This window comes from Eptatretus burgeri, chromosome 16, assembly GCF_056783735.1.
Source record: "Eptatretus burgeri isolate ZD-2024b chromosome 16, Ebu_testis_v1, whole genome shotgun sequence".
NCBI classification, from domain to species: Eukaryota; Metazoa; Chordata; class Myxini; order Myxiniformes; family Myxinidae; genus Eptatretus; species Eptatretus burgeri.
In genome coordinates, this window is record NC_140976.1 from 29,874,665 (window position 1) to 29,890,826 (window position 16,162).

Sequence of the window (16,162 nt, forward strand, 5' to 3'; positions counted from 1 at the left end):
TTTCTTTATCTTTCCAGTACATTTTGTTGTCAGGTCTGGAATACTATTTCGTTTTGCCCAAGTTCCTTTTAACCGACTCAAGGACTCGGTGATGGAAACTGTAAGCCCTCAGCTCGGCAGAGGGTTAAATGGTCATTTACGTTGATACGCAGTTATGAGCTCCTTCCTTGGCAGGGGACACAAAGCAAGTAAGCTGTTGTAGTGCGGGGAATGCACCTTTCGTTCATCCATGTTTGTCATCGTTTGACGTGCTGTTAACCTAATGATGTCCCTTACTAACAGCTCCTCTGATTTGGCCTGCATTCAAAAAACTTTTTTTCCATCCTTTGCCAGGTGCCTGTGCCTCGATGCGTTTGATTTGATTGAATGCAAGGTACCTCATAGTCTATGTATAAATTTTGGAGGAGTCAACTTTAATCAGTGTTATTACTTGAATCGTACGCTTTTAATCATCGACTTGTTCTGACAATCTCAAAAGGAAGTTTGGCTTTTCACCATTTGTGTCAGTCGTGTTATTGATATAATAATGAATACGATTTCCCTTATCAGGAACTTCAATGCGGGAAGGAGCCATTATACTCAAGCCTGCACAATGGTTTGTTCATGCTCTATCCTTTTTAAATGCCTAGCGTCCAGCACGGAAGCACCATTTTCAAAGTCTTTGATACGACCTGGCCGCGGTTCGAACCACTGACCTCTCAGGCTCAAAGAGGATGCTCTCACCATTACGCCATCTAGTCTGGAGCCTTGAGTCGATGTGGCCTTGTTGATTTAACAAAAACAAAACAAAAGAGGTTCAAGAGTGTACGGTACACAGTAAAATTGCTTTAAGTGATTTGTGATCGAGTGACGGCAATTTGATAGTTTCATGTTTGATGGCATGTCTGGTCGGATTTGAGAAGAAAGACTGCTCAGACAGCCTTTGAAGTCGGATTGCAGAATGGCTCAAGAGGTAAAAGAGAGTTGATGATGTGGTTTGTTCAAAGGGCCAAGTTGGATCAAAAAGAACTCTGAGGTGTAACAAGGTTATGTTCAAGTAGAATGGGAAGCTCCGGGTTTTAGGAGGCCCCAGTTCGGACGCATTATGCCATTTCGGCACTCGTGCTCTCGCCACTTCAAACAAATGTTAGCTGATTGCTTGCTGAATGAAAGAAACTGAGGGATGGGTTGCATCACACTGCCGTTGTACTGTCAGGAATTTGTTGATGAATTGATCATCCAAAGTACCGTACCTCATTTGGATCGAAAGATTATCACTTTCTTTATGGACAGCACAACACAGGTTTGCGAAGACCTGTCGTTCACCTTTTCCTGCCAGAAGCAAACGTCTCTATGGTGTCACGGTTATTTTTGCAGCGATTAAAAAAAAGAAAAAGTAATTGAATTTCATCTTTGTTTGTTTGTTTGTTTGTGATGTGAGAGAATTTCATTGTTTTTTATTTTTAAAGAAAGTGTTAATGCTTCATATATAATCTGATTAAATGCATTTCATCCCTGCTTAGACCCTTGTGGGGATGTGGAACTTTGTTTAAACCCTTGTGGGGATGTGGAACTTTGTTTCAACCCTTGTGGGGATGTGGAACTTTATTTAAACCCTTGTGGGGATGTGGAGCTTTATTAAAACCCTTGTGGGGGTGTGGAACTTTGTTTAAACCCTTGTGGGGGTGTGGAACTTTGTTTAAACCCTTGTGGGGATGTGAAACTTTATTTAAACCCTTGTGGGGATGTGGAGCTTTATTAAAACCCTTGTGGGGGTGTGGAACTTTGTTTAAACCCTTGTGGGGGTGTGGAACTTTGTTTAAACCCTTGTGGGGATAAGGAACTTTGTTTAAACCCTTGTTGGGGTGTGGAGCTTTGTTTAAACTCTTGTGGGGATAAAGAACTTTGTTTAAACCTTTGTGGGGATATGGAGCTTTGTTTAAACCCTTGTGGGGATGTGGAGCCTTGTTTAAACCCTTGTGGTGATATGGAACTCTGTTTAAACCCTTGTGGGAATGTGGAACTTTGTTTAAACCCTTGTGGTGATATGGAACTTTGTTTAAACCCTTGTGGGAATGTGGAACTTTGTTTAAACCCTTGTGGTGATATGGAACTTTGTTTAAACCCTTGTGGGAATGTGGAACTTTGTTTAAACCCTTGTGGATATGGAGCTTTGTTTAAATCCTTGTGGGGATGTGGAGCTTTGTTTCAACCTTTGTGGTGATATGGAACTTTGTTTAAACCCTTGTGGGGATGTGGAGCTTTGTTTAAACCTTTGAGGGGATGTGGAGCTTTGTTTAAATCCTTGTGGGGATGTGGATCTTTGTTTAAACCCTTGTGATATGGAACTTTGTTTAAACCCTTGTGGGAATGTGGAACTTTGTTTAAACCCTTGTGGGAATGTGGAACTTTGTTTAAACCCTTGTGGGAATGTGGAGCTTTGTTTAAATCCTTGTGGGGATGTGGAGCTTTGTTTCAACCTTTGTGGGGATGTGGAACTTTGTTTCAACCTTTGTGGGGATGTGGAGCTTTGTTTCAATCTTTGTGGGGATGTGGAACTTTGTTTAAACCCTTGTTTGTTAAACTAAAAAATAGTTTAAATTTGGAACATTATCTGTGTTTTCTTGCATTCAGGAAGTCTTGAGCACAGGCTTGACCCTGTTGACTAGAAGCAACTCATTTCATGGTCTTGATAGCTGAACACAATTGGATGAGGGTGAAGAAGATGAACTCTTTTGCGAAGAGATAAATGCTGGCCTTGGGATGGAAATTCTGGAAATAAGTCCTTGGTTTCTGCTTTACAAGATGGCCATTGTGCTGGTTTAATAAATAAATAGAAGGCCAAGAAGCTCAACTTTATAAAATGCAAAATGGAGCCCCCTTTCCCCTAAATGTCTGGGGATTCTGCAGAATTTGTTTCCTGTTTGTTGCGTCCATGAGTGCGAGTTCCATTTTCCATCAATTTGTTGGCACGGAGATTAATATTTTTCAGCAAATTTCTCTTGCTCTTTGAGCGTTTAACCTGGAATTTTGTTTACTATATTTGGCACTCTGCTTAATTTTTGCTTTCTCTCTTTTTTCCATTGTGATTCGTCACAAAGGGGAATCTATACATTATAAATCTATGAAGGTGTGCGTGTGCGTGCGCGTGTGTGCAGTAAAATATTGGAACGCACTCGATCTTCTGAAGGGGGGACGTGAGACTGTTGGAGAATTTTCTTCCGAGATGCTGAGCGAGAGCGAAACTGCCCCTAGTTGGATAATAATTAATCCACCACAATGCAGTTGTTCCTAATTTAACCGCATGGCTGTTTCAGCACACGAGATCCACTTAATGAGGGGGATTTACTCATCCAGGAGGATGAGATCGTGACTCAAATACATAGCAATCGTTTTAAGAGAAACACAGGTGTAACCTTCTTCATCAGTATGCAGCACAAAGCTGTGGGGTAGCGTCATTGGCTGAGGGCGCAGCTGTGCCGCTGATGCCCTCTACTGGTTAGGGCAGAAATATTTTGAATTTGGCCATGGTGCCGGCGATGGCTCGCCTTCTCTTCACGAAGGACGCCTTGGCATCTTAAATGTCCACCAATGAATGCTGGCAGACGGGGTCTCCCATCCGAAGGATGGCGCACACATTGATGAATCGCCCTGCCTGTGAAACACCGGGATGACAGTTTATAGCCGAGTTGGGATTCAAACTTAGGATAGGCAGCTTATAGAAGCGAGTGTGTTTACTTCTACGCCACCCTGTTAGCCCATACATTTAATAAACAAGTAAAATAGGCATAAAATGTCAGAGCCCCTGTTGTTTTAGTTATTTTGCTGGACAGAGTTAAAGGGATAGCCCCCATATTTATGGACAAGTAAAATGGCCACCAGTATACCAGTCGGCCATCTTTGATCAGATCACAAAATAAAGTGAGGTGCACGTGTATGCCATCATGTGCTGTGCTTGTGTTAAGTTTGAACAAAATCGGACAATGCATGTCTAAGAAATGATTGAGAAATGGTTGGGGACACATTCTAGTACCAAAATGGCTGCCAGTCGGCCATCTTGGATCTGATCTCGAAAATAAATGACGTACTTATGATTACCATCATTTATTATCTGGGTGCCAAGGTTGAACAACGTCGGTAAATGCATGTCCAAGAAATGGTTGTGGACCTGTTCGACACGGGTTTAAAAAAATATTTTAAACGACAAAAAGGCTGCCAGTCGGCCATCTTTGATCCCATCACAAAACAAAATGATGTGCATATCCATCATATGTTGTCTTTGTGCCAAGTATGAATAAAATCGGTTCATACATGTCCGCGATATGGTTGTGGACGCACACACACGCACGATTGGACACAAAAATCGAGACCAAATCCAAAAGGCCCCAACGGGGGCTAATAATGTGGATAGAAACATGGGAAGTGAAAATGCAATCCCAAAACAGAGATAACTGGGCGGTAACAGTTTTGTGGTTATCTTCACTATCGGGCATCCTCAGCCTTCGGGTGAGATTAACCATGTCAGCCCACCAAACACGAATGGCCACTTAGTGTCCAGGGAGTCAAAGAAATGTAAAATTGTCAAGGATAGCACCGCGATGAATCAAAGAATCACCATGATGAGTCACGAGGTGAGGAAAGCGTGTGATTTTCTGCACTACCGAGATGGACCGTTGTTTGCTGAAACGGATAGAAGTGATAGCAACAGACACAAACTAGAGGGGGAGCACTCGGTAGAGTGCAAAACCTCCGCCGCCAATACTGCTGGGTCACTTAAGTGAACCTGATATCCTATTCATTGTAGGTCTAAACGGATCAGACTCTACTGAACCACGATTGAATAAACTAAACTAGATCGACGACGTACATGTAGAAATGCCCAAAAAATAATCAAAATTATTTTGAAAAAAAAGTTGCAAAATTTCTGTTTTTTTTCTCTCTAACAATTTTTTTTGGGGGTTGGAAATCACTTAAAACATGTAGAAATGCAAAAAAAAATTCAAAAATTTTTCAAATAAAATCGAATTTTTTTGGAAAAAAAGTTGCAAAATTTTCTAAGTTTTTTTTTTTTTTGGACCAAGTCCAAAATCTAATGGCATGATCCTTGGACCATATACCTAACCCCCCCCCCCCCACCAAGTTTCGTCGAAATCCGTCCAGGAGTTTTTCCGTAATACTGTTCACAAACAAACAAACAGACAGGGGTGAAAACAGTAACCTCAATCCATCTTCGATGGCGGAGGTTAATAACGATGGTGTGAAAAAATGGTCACGTCCAATTGGTCAATGCTGCGACCAATCGACAAGTGAAGGGAAAAATGGCTGCACCCAATTGACCAGTACCTTGATCAATCAACGAGTAAATATTGCTGACATACCTGCAGCCACACAAGCTCTATTTGTGATAGTCGTTATTAAGCTAACCCCAAGCCCTGACTCGGGAACACAAGATGAACATAAGAATGACATTGCATGCTTGGGCAGTACGTATGGCTTTCCTGGAGTGCTGAAAGGCATGATGCAGACACTGCCCCGGATACCTCTCTTGGTTTGGTGTCCCCTTTGGCTGTCCGTGGCCCCGCTGATGGCTGTGCACTCACTTTCTGGGTATCCCGGCTATGTGGCTTGATCTCTGTGGTGTGTGACCAATGTCCGGGTGCTCTAGGCTGTGAGAGTCCTGGGCTGAGAGTATCTGGATGGGCATCTGCTTTTCTTGGGGTCCCATGCTGTGAATCTTACAGAAAGGAGAGGAATGAGTTCTGTGGCCCTGGGAGAGAGAGATATTTGTTTGGCTGAGCACCCCGCCTAAAACAGCAAGTGTGAGGCGCTTTCGTCCAGCCTTTTATAGCCAACCCCCTCGCCCCCTTACGTGCAGTTCTTGCACATGTGCTGTTGATGTCCAAGTTATGTGAGGTAGCACACGTACAGCCATTGTTGAAAACCCTGCGTTTGAGGATTCTGTGCTTCTTGTCCTATTGAGCATCCAAAACTTGCACTACAACACATGCAATCACACTGCAGTGGTCAAATCAGCATGTTCGATGGACACGGAGGTAATGGGTGAGTGCTATGTTCAGTGACGAATCCAGGTTTCTCCTTAAAACGCACGATGGCCGTGCACAGGTCTACAGAAGACCCAATGAGGGACAGGCACACTCTGTGCCCAGGAAGCCACAATTTTTGGATGTGAAAGTGTCATCAGGTGTGGTGGAATTGCTGAAACGTTCACACCAACTTGATTCATATCCGTGGTAATCTGATGGTAGATAGATACATCGATGCCATTTTACAGCAACATGTGTTGCCTATGTTTCAACAACATGGTCCAGGAATCATCATTATGTATGATGCTGTTCCTACTCTTGGGGCCATTCAAACAAGGAACCTTCTTGTCAATGCCAGCGTTGATGTCATGACACCCTGTTCTGCAATCTCACCAAATGTAATCCAATTGAACCTCTCTGGGGTATCGTTACCTCCGCCACCAAAGGTGGACGGAGGTGTTATGTATTCACCCGCTTGTGAGCACGATGCCTCAAAAAATTGTGGACGGATTCGGATGACACTGGGTAGACGTGATCTTGGTAGAGACTGGGTGTTATGATACGTCTTCCACTTCTTAATGATGGATTTCACCATACTCAAAGGGATAACGAGTGACTTTGAAATGTTCTTATAACCCTCTCCTGAACAATGCTTCTCTCCCACTTCTCCACCACTTTCCAAATGAGTTATGTCTGACTTATTTGGAAAGCTCCTTGGTTTTCATGTTTGCCTTGTTGGTTGTGACCAAGTGAATTGCACCTTAAAACTCCTTAAATATTCAAATTGGGGAGTTTAATTTTGAAGTTCAACACTGATTACATACAGGAGAAACCTATTATGCTTATTTTGTAACCTTTCAAACAAATAGTTTTCTCCAGAAGTGATTTCGGGTTAATTAGGCAAAGGGTTTGTTGAATACTTAAGCGACTGAGAATCATCTGATTTTTTTTTTCTCTGTTAATCAAACTTATTCACATTTTATCTGCATGAGAAAAAAATCTTTATCACTTTGGAGTTGTTTGTGAAGACTCGATGTATTGTTTGATTTGAAAGCACCGTGACATCTGCTCAGGTTGAATCAAAATGTGAAAACTCTCGAGGGACGTGAATACTTTTCCAGGCCACTGCAGGTCGTGAGCGCAAGTTTCGGCTCCAAATTGTCACATGAACCAAATTGAAAATGACAACTCGTTTGATTCCCTGTCTGTGTTGCAGTTTTGAGATGCAGTTTTCAGGGTTGGGGATGTGGGAGTGGGTTTTGTGGTGACCTTTTGTCCCATTATTGAACTATTTCCTATGAAATGCTATTCGTCACATTAGTTTATTTGCCGAATGTTGGAGGTATCGCATTCGCTTTTCGTTGACCGTGCTGACAATCCTGTGTGTTTGTCCGTCACTTCGATCCACAAAGGCAAATTTTTGGTTCGATTCCGAACACTCATTTTGTCCAATTTTAACCCCGATTGATGAACTTTTTCTTTTCAATTCTATTTGATTTTTCCACATTTGCTGCGGATGATGGCTGCTGTTCTCAAGAAAACTTGCAAGCGTGTGCCGACTTGTCGAGCACACATTTGTCTTGACACATAATGGACTGCAATGTCCTCTACCTTTAACTATAGCTTTAATAATTCCCCGATTTTGAAATTTAAAGTATATTTGCATTATTTAATATGTTTGCTCAAAAGTGCTTGTAGTGTAGTGCATTAAATCTATTCAACTTTGAAATCTATTACGTGCGACGGTATTGAAGTAATGCCTCTTGCTTTATTTCTCGTTAAATATTGCTGCAGAGATTATGAAACTCACAAGGGAAATTCAGCCATCCTTGCTGAATGCCTCATCGTCATTATTTCACATAGTCCTCACATTTGCCACTGTTTATCGAGGGTATGTTTGCCCGCACTACATGACTAAGTCCTCGTCACGCTTGCTTGGCCAATTGTGGACAACTTCCTTCACGTCATCGTCATCTCTAAACCGGTGTCCACGTGATACTGTTACGAATCTGGAAGCCATTTGCACACAAACAGACAGCAGCCCCGCAGTTCAGTTATTTCGATAAGTATGTGTTTATCGTTAGAATCCCTCCTTCTGTCTAATGGGAATTTTGTGTGTGCGCTGCGAGTTATTTTATAGTCAGGTTTATTACATCGACAACAATAACAACGGCACCGTCCCTGATTCAACCCGGTCGCCATTGCCCATGTGTTTTTTGGCTGAAGGTGTGGGCGGAGCCTCCATCGCCTCAGATCCGACTCCGCCCCAGAAAGGTGGGAGTTGCCCCACCTACCGTGGGCCTGTCCAATGAGGGACGGCCGCGGATCGCGCGATGGAACCGTCCGATCAGGAGGCGAGTGGTGAGGAAAGAAACCGTTCCGACCTCAACAGAGTAGAGGAGTGATTGTGGCGACTGCCTAGCGTCTGGAATGATCGTGGCGACTGCGAAGCGTTTGTGGTCTTGGTGGCGATTTGCTTTGTCTGTGGTCATGGTGGCTTGGTCTCGTTCGTGGGCTGTGGACTTCGGGTCGTGGGTTCGAGTCCCACCGTGGTGGTTTGGAGTCAGTGTGACCGCACGAGGCGGGAAGGTACCCCGGCCTGGCTCTACCGAATAAAGACCCACGGGGTCCAGTTCCTTTTTGGTGTGTGTGTGTGTGTGTGTGTGTGTGTGTGTGTGTGTGTGTGTGTGTGTGTGTGTGTGTGTGTGTGTGTGTGTGTGTGTGTGTCCGTGGGCCCCATCTGTAAGTAGAATCATTAAGTGCCTTGTTCATTGTACATTACATTTCTTTATTCGTGATAACTCTGCTCTGTGTCTCCCTTCCCGATTATTGCCTATTGTAAAATAAACCCCCGTGTTAAATGTTCCAGTTCGTTGTTCGTGTTTTCTTTCATTGATCCAACACAGTGCGGGTTTGAGAAATAGTAAGGCCGTTGGTGCCGTAAATTGTTCATTTGGACCGACGGATCTTGGTAATCCCCACTCGGTTTACAGCCGGATCAGCTCGGTAAACGGTCCGTTCCACCTGAGGTCCGTCGAGGGTGTTTTTTTCCCCCGTAGTTGGATGACATGGGTACTTAGGTATATTGAAATTAGGCAATTAACCCTACCCCACGCCGTCAAAATATTGGCGACCACGGTCCGCTAATGGACCCGTGAACTCTCGGACTTATCCGAGAGCTACGACCTAAATTCCGGGTGTTCGGTGGGAGACGAATCCACTGCTCCACCTAGTGGTCGTTTATCGCCACCGAACCCCGGCCCACAACAATACTACCTGAAGATATGCTCGTCTGAAGTTTGTAAAATCCTGTCTGTATGCGTGTTGGAGCAGCAGAGTCCATTTTTGTCTTTGTGGACATCATCCAATGCCCGAGGCATACACTGAACAGGGAACTTCAAAGTGTACCCGTGAGATCGTCACTCATGCCTTTGACTGCTGGCATTTCCAACACTCACGACTTCACACTCATCTTGTGTGGAAATGTGTTGTTCGTTTCGAATGAGCTCGTTAACTCGGCGCTCGTTTGCCGATGTCACTGCCATTACAGAGCGACCACTATGTGGCTTACCTCTGAGGTTTGTTTCTCCACCCTTGCAATGCTTTGCTCATCGTCTAACCGTGTTCACATCAACGGTGGAGTGAGCATCCAAATTTTTCCAACGCGCTTACGGAGTGTCAACAGGAACAGGAAGTGTTCCCCCTTTGCAGTTAAAAATAACACTTCAATGAGGGTCCACTGCTTTGTACATCTTCAAAGTTGGCACCCAATTTGGGCGAGTAGAGAACTGTTGTCACGTGATCAACCACTGCCGTTCTATGGCACCTGAAAAAAAAATGAGTTACCTTGTTTCCGTACCTCTTGTATAGGTTACATACAGATGTGCTCTTCTTCTGCAGATTTGTAGATTTCTGGTATTTTTTTTATTTGCTATAGAATTGCTTGAATTTATCAGGTTTCATGAAGTCATTTTTCGTTGCCAACATGGCAACAATCAGCAGTGCTTTTCATGGGGGTTATATGGAATCATAAAATTATTATCCCCACGCTTTTTGAAATAAAAATGAACTGGGGGATATTGTCATCGGGTATGTCCGTCCGACCGTCACGCTATCTCCTCCTAAACGTTTGAGCAGCAAATCACCAGACTTGGTTGTTATGATCACCACTTGGCAAGGTGGTGTAAGAATAGTGTCATTTTTGGCCATTCCGTGGGGCGCCGTCAAAAGGCCAAATCTGAAAAAATGACGTTGCGGGCACATTTTTAAACATTTAAAAATGTAATTTTGCATACACAATCAACATTGGGAGACGTATGAAATATGTTACGATTTTGTTTTTATATTTCACCACTGGTTAATGCCGGAAGGGGTGGAGGCATAGGTTCGTTCACAGGGGTCAAAATGGGGAAAATTAAGTTGAACTCAAAATTTGATATTGGACTTTCTGCCATCTTTATACTTTGCCTAAGATGGGAAGAGTGGGGACTTGCGATGGAGCAGCATCCACTTCGCTCTCGTTACGCTTGCCGGAGGAGAGGGTATTGCATTTGGGCCCGTTTGCTTATTTGTTTGTTTGTCTGTCTGTCTGTCTCTCTGTCTGTCTATCTGTCTGTCTGTCTGTCCTCACAGAACTTTAGTGTTTTTCTCCGCAACCGCTTGTCAGATTGAGACAAAATTTTCACCATGGGAGTGACTACTCGTATAGAATGTTTTATTGATAATTATGACATCGTAGGTCATGTGGTGTGGCAGCCACGTTGGAAAATTCACGAAAAAATTGGACCTCTATCTCTGAAACTGCACCTCGGAAATTTTTTTTGAAACCGCACACGGCAAGTACTCCTCATGGAGAATGAGTGTGATTGATTTTTATGACGTCATTGGTGCCTTCGTTATGACGTCATAATTACATTTGTGGAACGCTGCATCTGATCAGTATGAACATTTTTGAAAGTCATCGAGGGATAAAATGGTCCACAGAAAAAAGTTTGATGATGTCATCAGTCATGTGATTCAGCAGCCATATTGTTTAAAAAAACAAACAAACAGAAGAAAACCTTCAAAAATCTTCTTCTCTGAAATGGCTGAACAGATCAAGGCTAAACTTTACACATTTGACCGCCTATCCATGAGGAACAAAAGGTTCACACACATGATGTCATAAGTCAGATGGTTTGGCAGCCATACTGGTTTTACCCAAAAACCTATAAAAAATATTTTTCTCCAGAACGGCTGGATAGATCGAAGAGAAACTTCACACAAATGTTACCCAAGCCATGGGGATACAAGTTTGTTGAGGAATAATTGATAGGTCACTTGGTTTGGCAGCCATATTGGATTGAAGAAAAAATATATAATGTTTTCTCTGTAACCGCTAAATCAATTGACATCAAAATTCACAATTATGATCTAAAAGTGATGGGGAATATATGTATGAATTTTTTGCTTGATCCGAAGCATGGTCTGGCAGCCAGAATTATTGAAATGTTTGATCTGGGGTTTTTTTGATTTTTGATTTATTTATTTAGTTTTTGAATAAGGCTCACTTGGCTGTGCCTGGATGGGTTTGGGGGGGAGAGGAGTAGCAGTTGGAATGTGAATCCTATCCACTTTCCTCCTGATGACTTCATCTTTGCTTTCTGCTTCTTCGGGTTCCTTCTGATTACTCCAATGCAAGACTGTCCTTATTTGGTGTTCCATTTGATTTGAATTGAATTTATCTTAATCCCATTCTGAATTCAATTGAATAATAATAAACGTCATGGGTCAGGGTCAGGTGTCCAATCCAATCGGGTTTGCATCAAAGCGGCACGTCTTGTTACCCGCTCATCACTGCCAGCAGTTATAAAGTGGTAGTTCTAGTTATGTGTCTCATTAATTACGTAACACACCAGAATACAAAGGCCACACAAAATACTCACACAAAATGAGTCCTGGTGAGGGTCTGCAATCTCTGATTGCTCTTTTTCTTGTAATTATTGTTTTTTTTCCCTGTGCTCCCATATTGAGTGAATGATTTTAAGTTTTATTTCCCACTTGTATGTCAATACGTCTCTCATGAATATTGCTCTCGGATAATTGTTTTTATTTTGTTTAACACTTATTATTCTTGGAAACTTTATTGCTCAATTCTGGTGAAAACAATGGCTGAAGAAACTTTCGGTAGTTGAGGGACGTAGTGGCATTAGTTGAGGCATTAGTTAAGGCAGAGGCTGAGGTTCCCAGAAGAGCCCGGAAACAGGGCTTCCATTGTCCTGGCAATCAGAGTGTAACGGTCAGATACTGGATCGGTGAGCGGAGAACAAAATGCGAGAACATATGGGTGGCAGGGCTCGTGTATATTGAAAAGACTGTGGCTGGCATCGTGTATGAGATGGAGGCTTGCCAGTTGGTCAATGAATGGGATTAACAAGTGAAGTATATAGGCCATGAAAAGAAAAGCGGAAATGGACGGGACCATTTCTTTTAATCTGGCTGTCCTAGATGCAATGCTACGGATATTCCAATTGCTTTTGATGTCTGTAGATATGTAGACATGACAAAGTTGATACCTTGAGAGGACTCTTTTTGCCTCGAGTTCTTGTTGTAGTGAGAGGACGATCACGGAGGATGATGCTTTACGTGTGTTCCTTCCGATGCACATTGACAGTTCTCATACCGTCGCGATGGTTTGTGAGGGCAAACCTTATCAATGGTGAGCTTGCATGTTTGCTTTCAGGTTGTTCTGTGAATGAATATGCAACGTCTGACTTCTTTTATTTATTTTTTATTTTTTTCTTCCTTTTTCATCCCTTCTTATCTTGCGGCGACTTTGTACCTATCTTATTTGTGGTAAAGCTTCTTCTTCTCTTTTGAGAATCAGGACTTGGAGTGCAGTAATGTGTGCCGCATTGTAATAGTTACATGTTGTTCATGTTTGACCAAGCTCGGTGCACACCAAAATGTTGCCGGTCCACCGTGGTGTCATGACGCCAACTTGGCTGACACCTTACGATCGGTTTTGCATACTGCCTCAACAGATTTTGCTTCATTATACGAGGGCCAAGTACAATTTTTGATGGGTTTGCTACTGTTGGTTTGTCGCATTGGTTTTTCGCTTAGTGTATCACACAGCCTTTATTCTCATGCTGTCTGTAGCAGACATGACTCTCTCACATTTATTTCACTTACCAGAAGCTGGTAGAGCCAGATGTTCTTTTTGTACACTCTCGGTCTGGGTTTGCAAATGTTTTGGAAAGCAAGTCAGGTCGTGCAGTCGTGCTGTTTCCTCATCCTTTACCCTGCGTCGTACTCCCAACGGTTGTTCGCGACGCTTTGGAGGTCTTGTGGATGGCGCACTGATCAATGGATTTTTGTGTGGCTACACATGAACAGTCTTGAGTGCTTCACCTCAAATGGCTGAGGAGTGCTCATACCTCAACACAGTGCAACGAGTGGATACCGAGTGACTGTCTATGTGTGCCTTTGCAGGACGTTTGTGCCGACTGGCACGATGATACGGGCACGGCGCCTGGGACTATAACAGACTCTTTTAGGCTGGGCTTGCAGGCACAGCCCAGGGGTCAGCCCCCTTCCTTGCCCCCCCCCCCAACTTGGTGCCATCCACAATGTCAACACCGGGCCTGGCACCGATTGAGCTTGGACTACGGCCTCCAACGCAACCCAAGACTCCGTCTGTGGTGTTCCCTACATCTCGACATCACCACCATCATCACCAACATCATCACAATAGCCCACACCAGCTGGTGGGTCATCATGAGAGCTCAGTGTGATTTTGAACCATTGTTCTCCTCAAGAGCCCCTTGGTCGGAAGTTTACGCGTCACCGACTGAACCGTTCCCTGCCGTCTGTTTTTCTTTTTACCAAGTTCAAAATAAATTATTTTTCGGTATTTATCCTTGGTTTGGAAAAACAATTTGGTGTTTTTTATTTTATACCTTTGTCTCCATTTGTTAAAAGTTGCTTGCAATCTAACAAATGAATCATTGGAATCCCATCAGCTAAAATACGGGTTGTTACTCCTTTGCTGTGGATTTGACTGTGCAACACAACTTGTTTTGGTGCTGGTGTTTATTTATTTATTTGTTTTGTTTCCAATGGTAGGAATATGAAGCAAACCAAAAGCATAAGTGATGTAGTGCCACTTTGCTTGCAAAAGCAAGAGAAAGTCAAGATGTATGTTGGTAAAACTGAATTAGGAGGCCTACGCTCATTTATCACCCACCTATACCCTTCATAAAGAACGGAAAAACTGTAAGCCTGTGAAATACATTTATAATCAATGTAATAATACACTTGGTCATCCATTAGTCCGTCTGTCCGTGTGTAACGCTCCTTTCCACCCATTGGTTGGACAGCTGTCCTGACTCCACCTGCAATTGTAACCCGAAAAATCATACGACTGTCTTATTGGTGCTATACAAAACCAAAGACTTCTTCGGTGCTGTCATGTTCATGATTGATTTCCATGCCCTCCCTATAAGTTTTCCCTTCAGTGTAAAAATGACCAAAGCGACTGTTAAAAGGGTCATCAAATATCGAACGAAACTTTGGAGCCGATCGGAGTCACGGGCCTTGTGAAGATCACAGTACATATCGGCCTCACCCTATGGGCCGGTGCAATTGGAATCTATCCTGGTTATATAATCATGATGTATTATAAATCCACATAGGCAGTGGGTATTCTTGCGTAGGTTTGAATCTCGAACCAGCTATGAACTGCTATCTGGTGTTTCGCAGGCAAAGCGAGGTATCGATGTGCCGTCCCTCGGATGGACGTTAGGCCGGGCGTCCCATCTGCCAGCATTAGATCGATGGGCGTTAAAGATCTCACGGTGTCCTTCGCGGAGAGTGGTTGAGTTATCTCCGGCAACCTGAACAAATTACCAGACAGATTCCTCTCTGACCTACAGGTGGCACTGCATCAGCAGCGCAGCTGTGCTCCCAGCTAATCGTGAAACCCACAGGAATATGCTGCATATGAAAGAAGAAGTTTCCATTTCAAAACTGATTTTTAGATTTAAAGCAACAAAAGTTACCATGACTTTTATAATACGATATGTTTAAGTATGAACTCTGGTTATGTGTAACTTATTTCCATCTCTGCTCTTGTAATAATTATTTTTCTATACCATCTAATATTAGCCAAACACATTCGTTACCTCCCCTCCCCTTCACTCCCTTCCCATGAACTTCATTCCCTCATTTGGTTATTTTACTCCCTCTACTGGATAATGAACATATGCATTCAATCCTTGAGCAATGTACAGGTGGAGGTGCCATTAAGGTGGGTAGAGGGGGGCCAGGGCCACTCGAGTCTCTCCCTTGTCCAAAGCACATTGTCATAGTCCACAAATAACCTGTCATATACTACCCTTTATTTATAAGTATTTATTTTACTTGCAGGACCCACCCCTCCCCTCCCTGCTTAGAAAAGTCCTGGTTGCACACCTGTGATACAGGTACTTTTCAAATTGCGGAGAGTTCTGCAGAATGTTGGTAAAGGCTCTGTCGTTTTCCGGAATAACGTGTCGTTTTGATCACCTTATGCTTGGTTGCCCTTAACAATGTGAACATGATATATGTTTCTTTTTTTACAAGGAAACAGTCAATGTTTTTCTTTCCAGCAACACTGGCCTGGTGCCACGAAATTTTATGAACTTAGCAAATTTTTTTTCTTGCCTCTTGGAACATGAGTAAGACAAGGAATCTTTCACTTTCATCTTCCAATTTAAGCAAGTCCCTAGAAAGAAGGTAGAGGGGTTCTGTTTCCGCTTGTTTCTGACCTTTGAGGTGAATTCTTGTCCGACAAGGTCAAGGAGGGGAGTTTGGTGGGTGTTGGGGGTGGTGGGGGGTGGGAGGGAGGGGTGGGAAGGCATGGTGCGGATTTCATGCAGTCTCTCCACGACGAAGATGTATTTTCCTGTTGCTCTACTGCCAAGGTTTCCTATATTGGCCAACCACCGTTGCTACCTGGGGGATGCCGCATACTCTGCTCTCCCTTCCTCGACGTCTTCCGCCTCACTTAAATTGTCTGCATCTCTGACAAGTTTCCAGAGCTTTGCTATTTGAAGCACATAAAGTTTTTGTTGCAAGACCTAGGCCAGAGTGTTGTCCTTTCACACCCCCATCTTCTC

The 16,162-nt window shown here is 43.3% G+C and overlaps 1 protein-coding gene across 8 annotated transcripts in view; it reads left to right on the forward strand.

The window, feature by feature from the left end:
• The window catches only part of LOC147010801 (nuclear receptor corepressor 1-like), a 235,638-nt gene that overhangs the window by 38,499 nt on the left and 180,977 nt on the right, over positions 1 to 16,162 (forward strand). For 7 of the 8 annotated variants that reach the window (XM_085858622.1, XM_085858626.1, XM_085858623.1 and 4 more), the window contains exon 2: positions 13,497 to 13,771. The exons of the other annotated variant lie outside the window; for it this stretch is intronic. In XM_085858622.1, coding sequence (XP_085714748.1) covers positions 13,634 to 13,771 — 138 coding nt within the window. In that variant the 5' untranslated portion in view covers positions 13,497 to 13,633. The remainder of the gene's footprint in view (positions 1 to 13,496; positions 13,772 to 16,162) is intronic. 8 annotated transcript variants of the gene reach the window in all.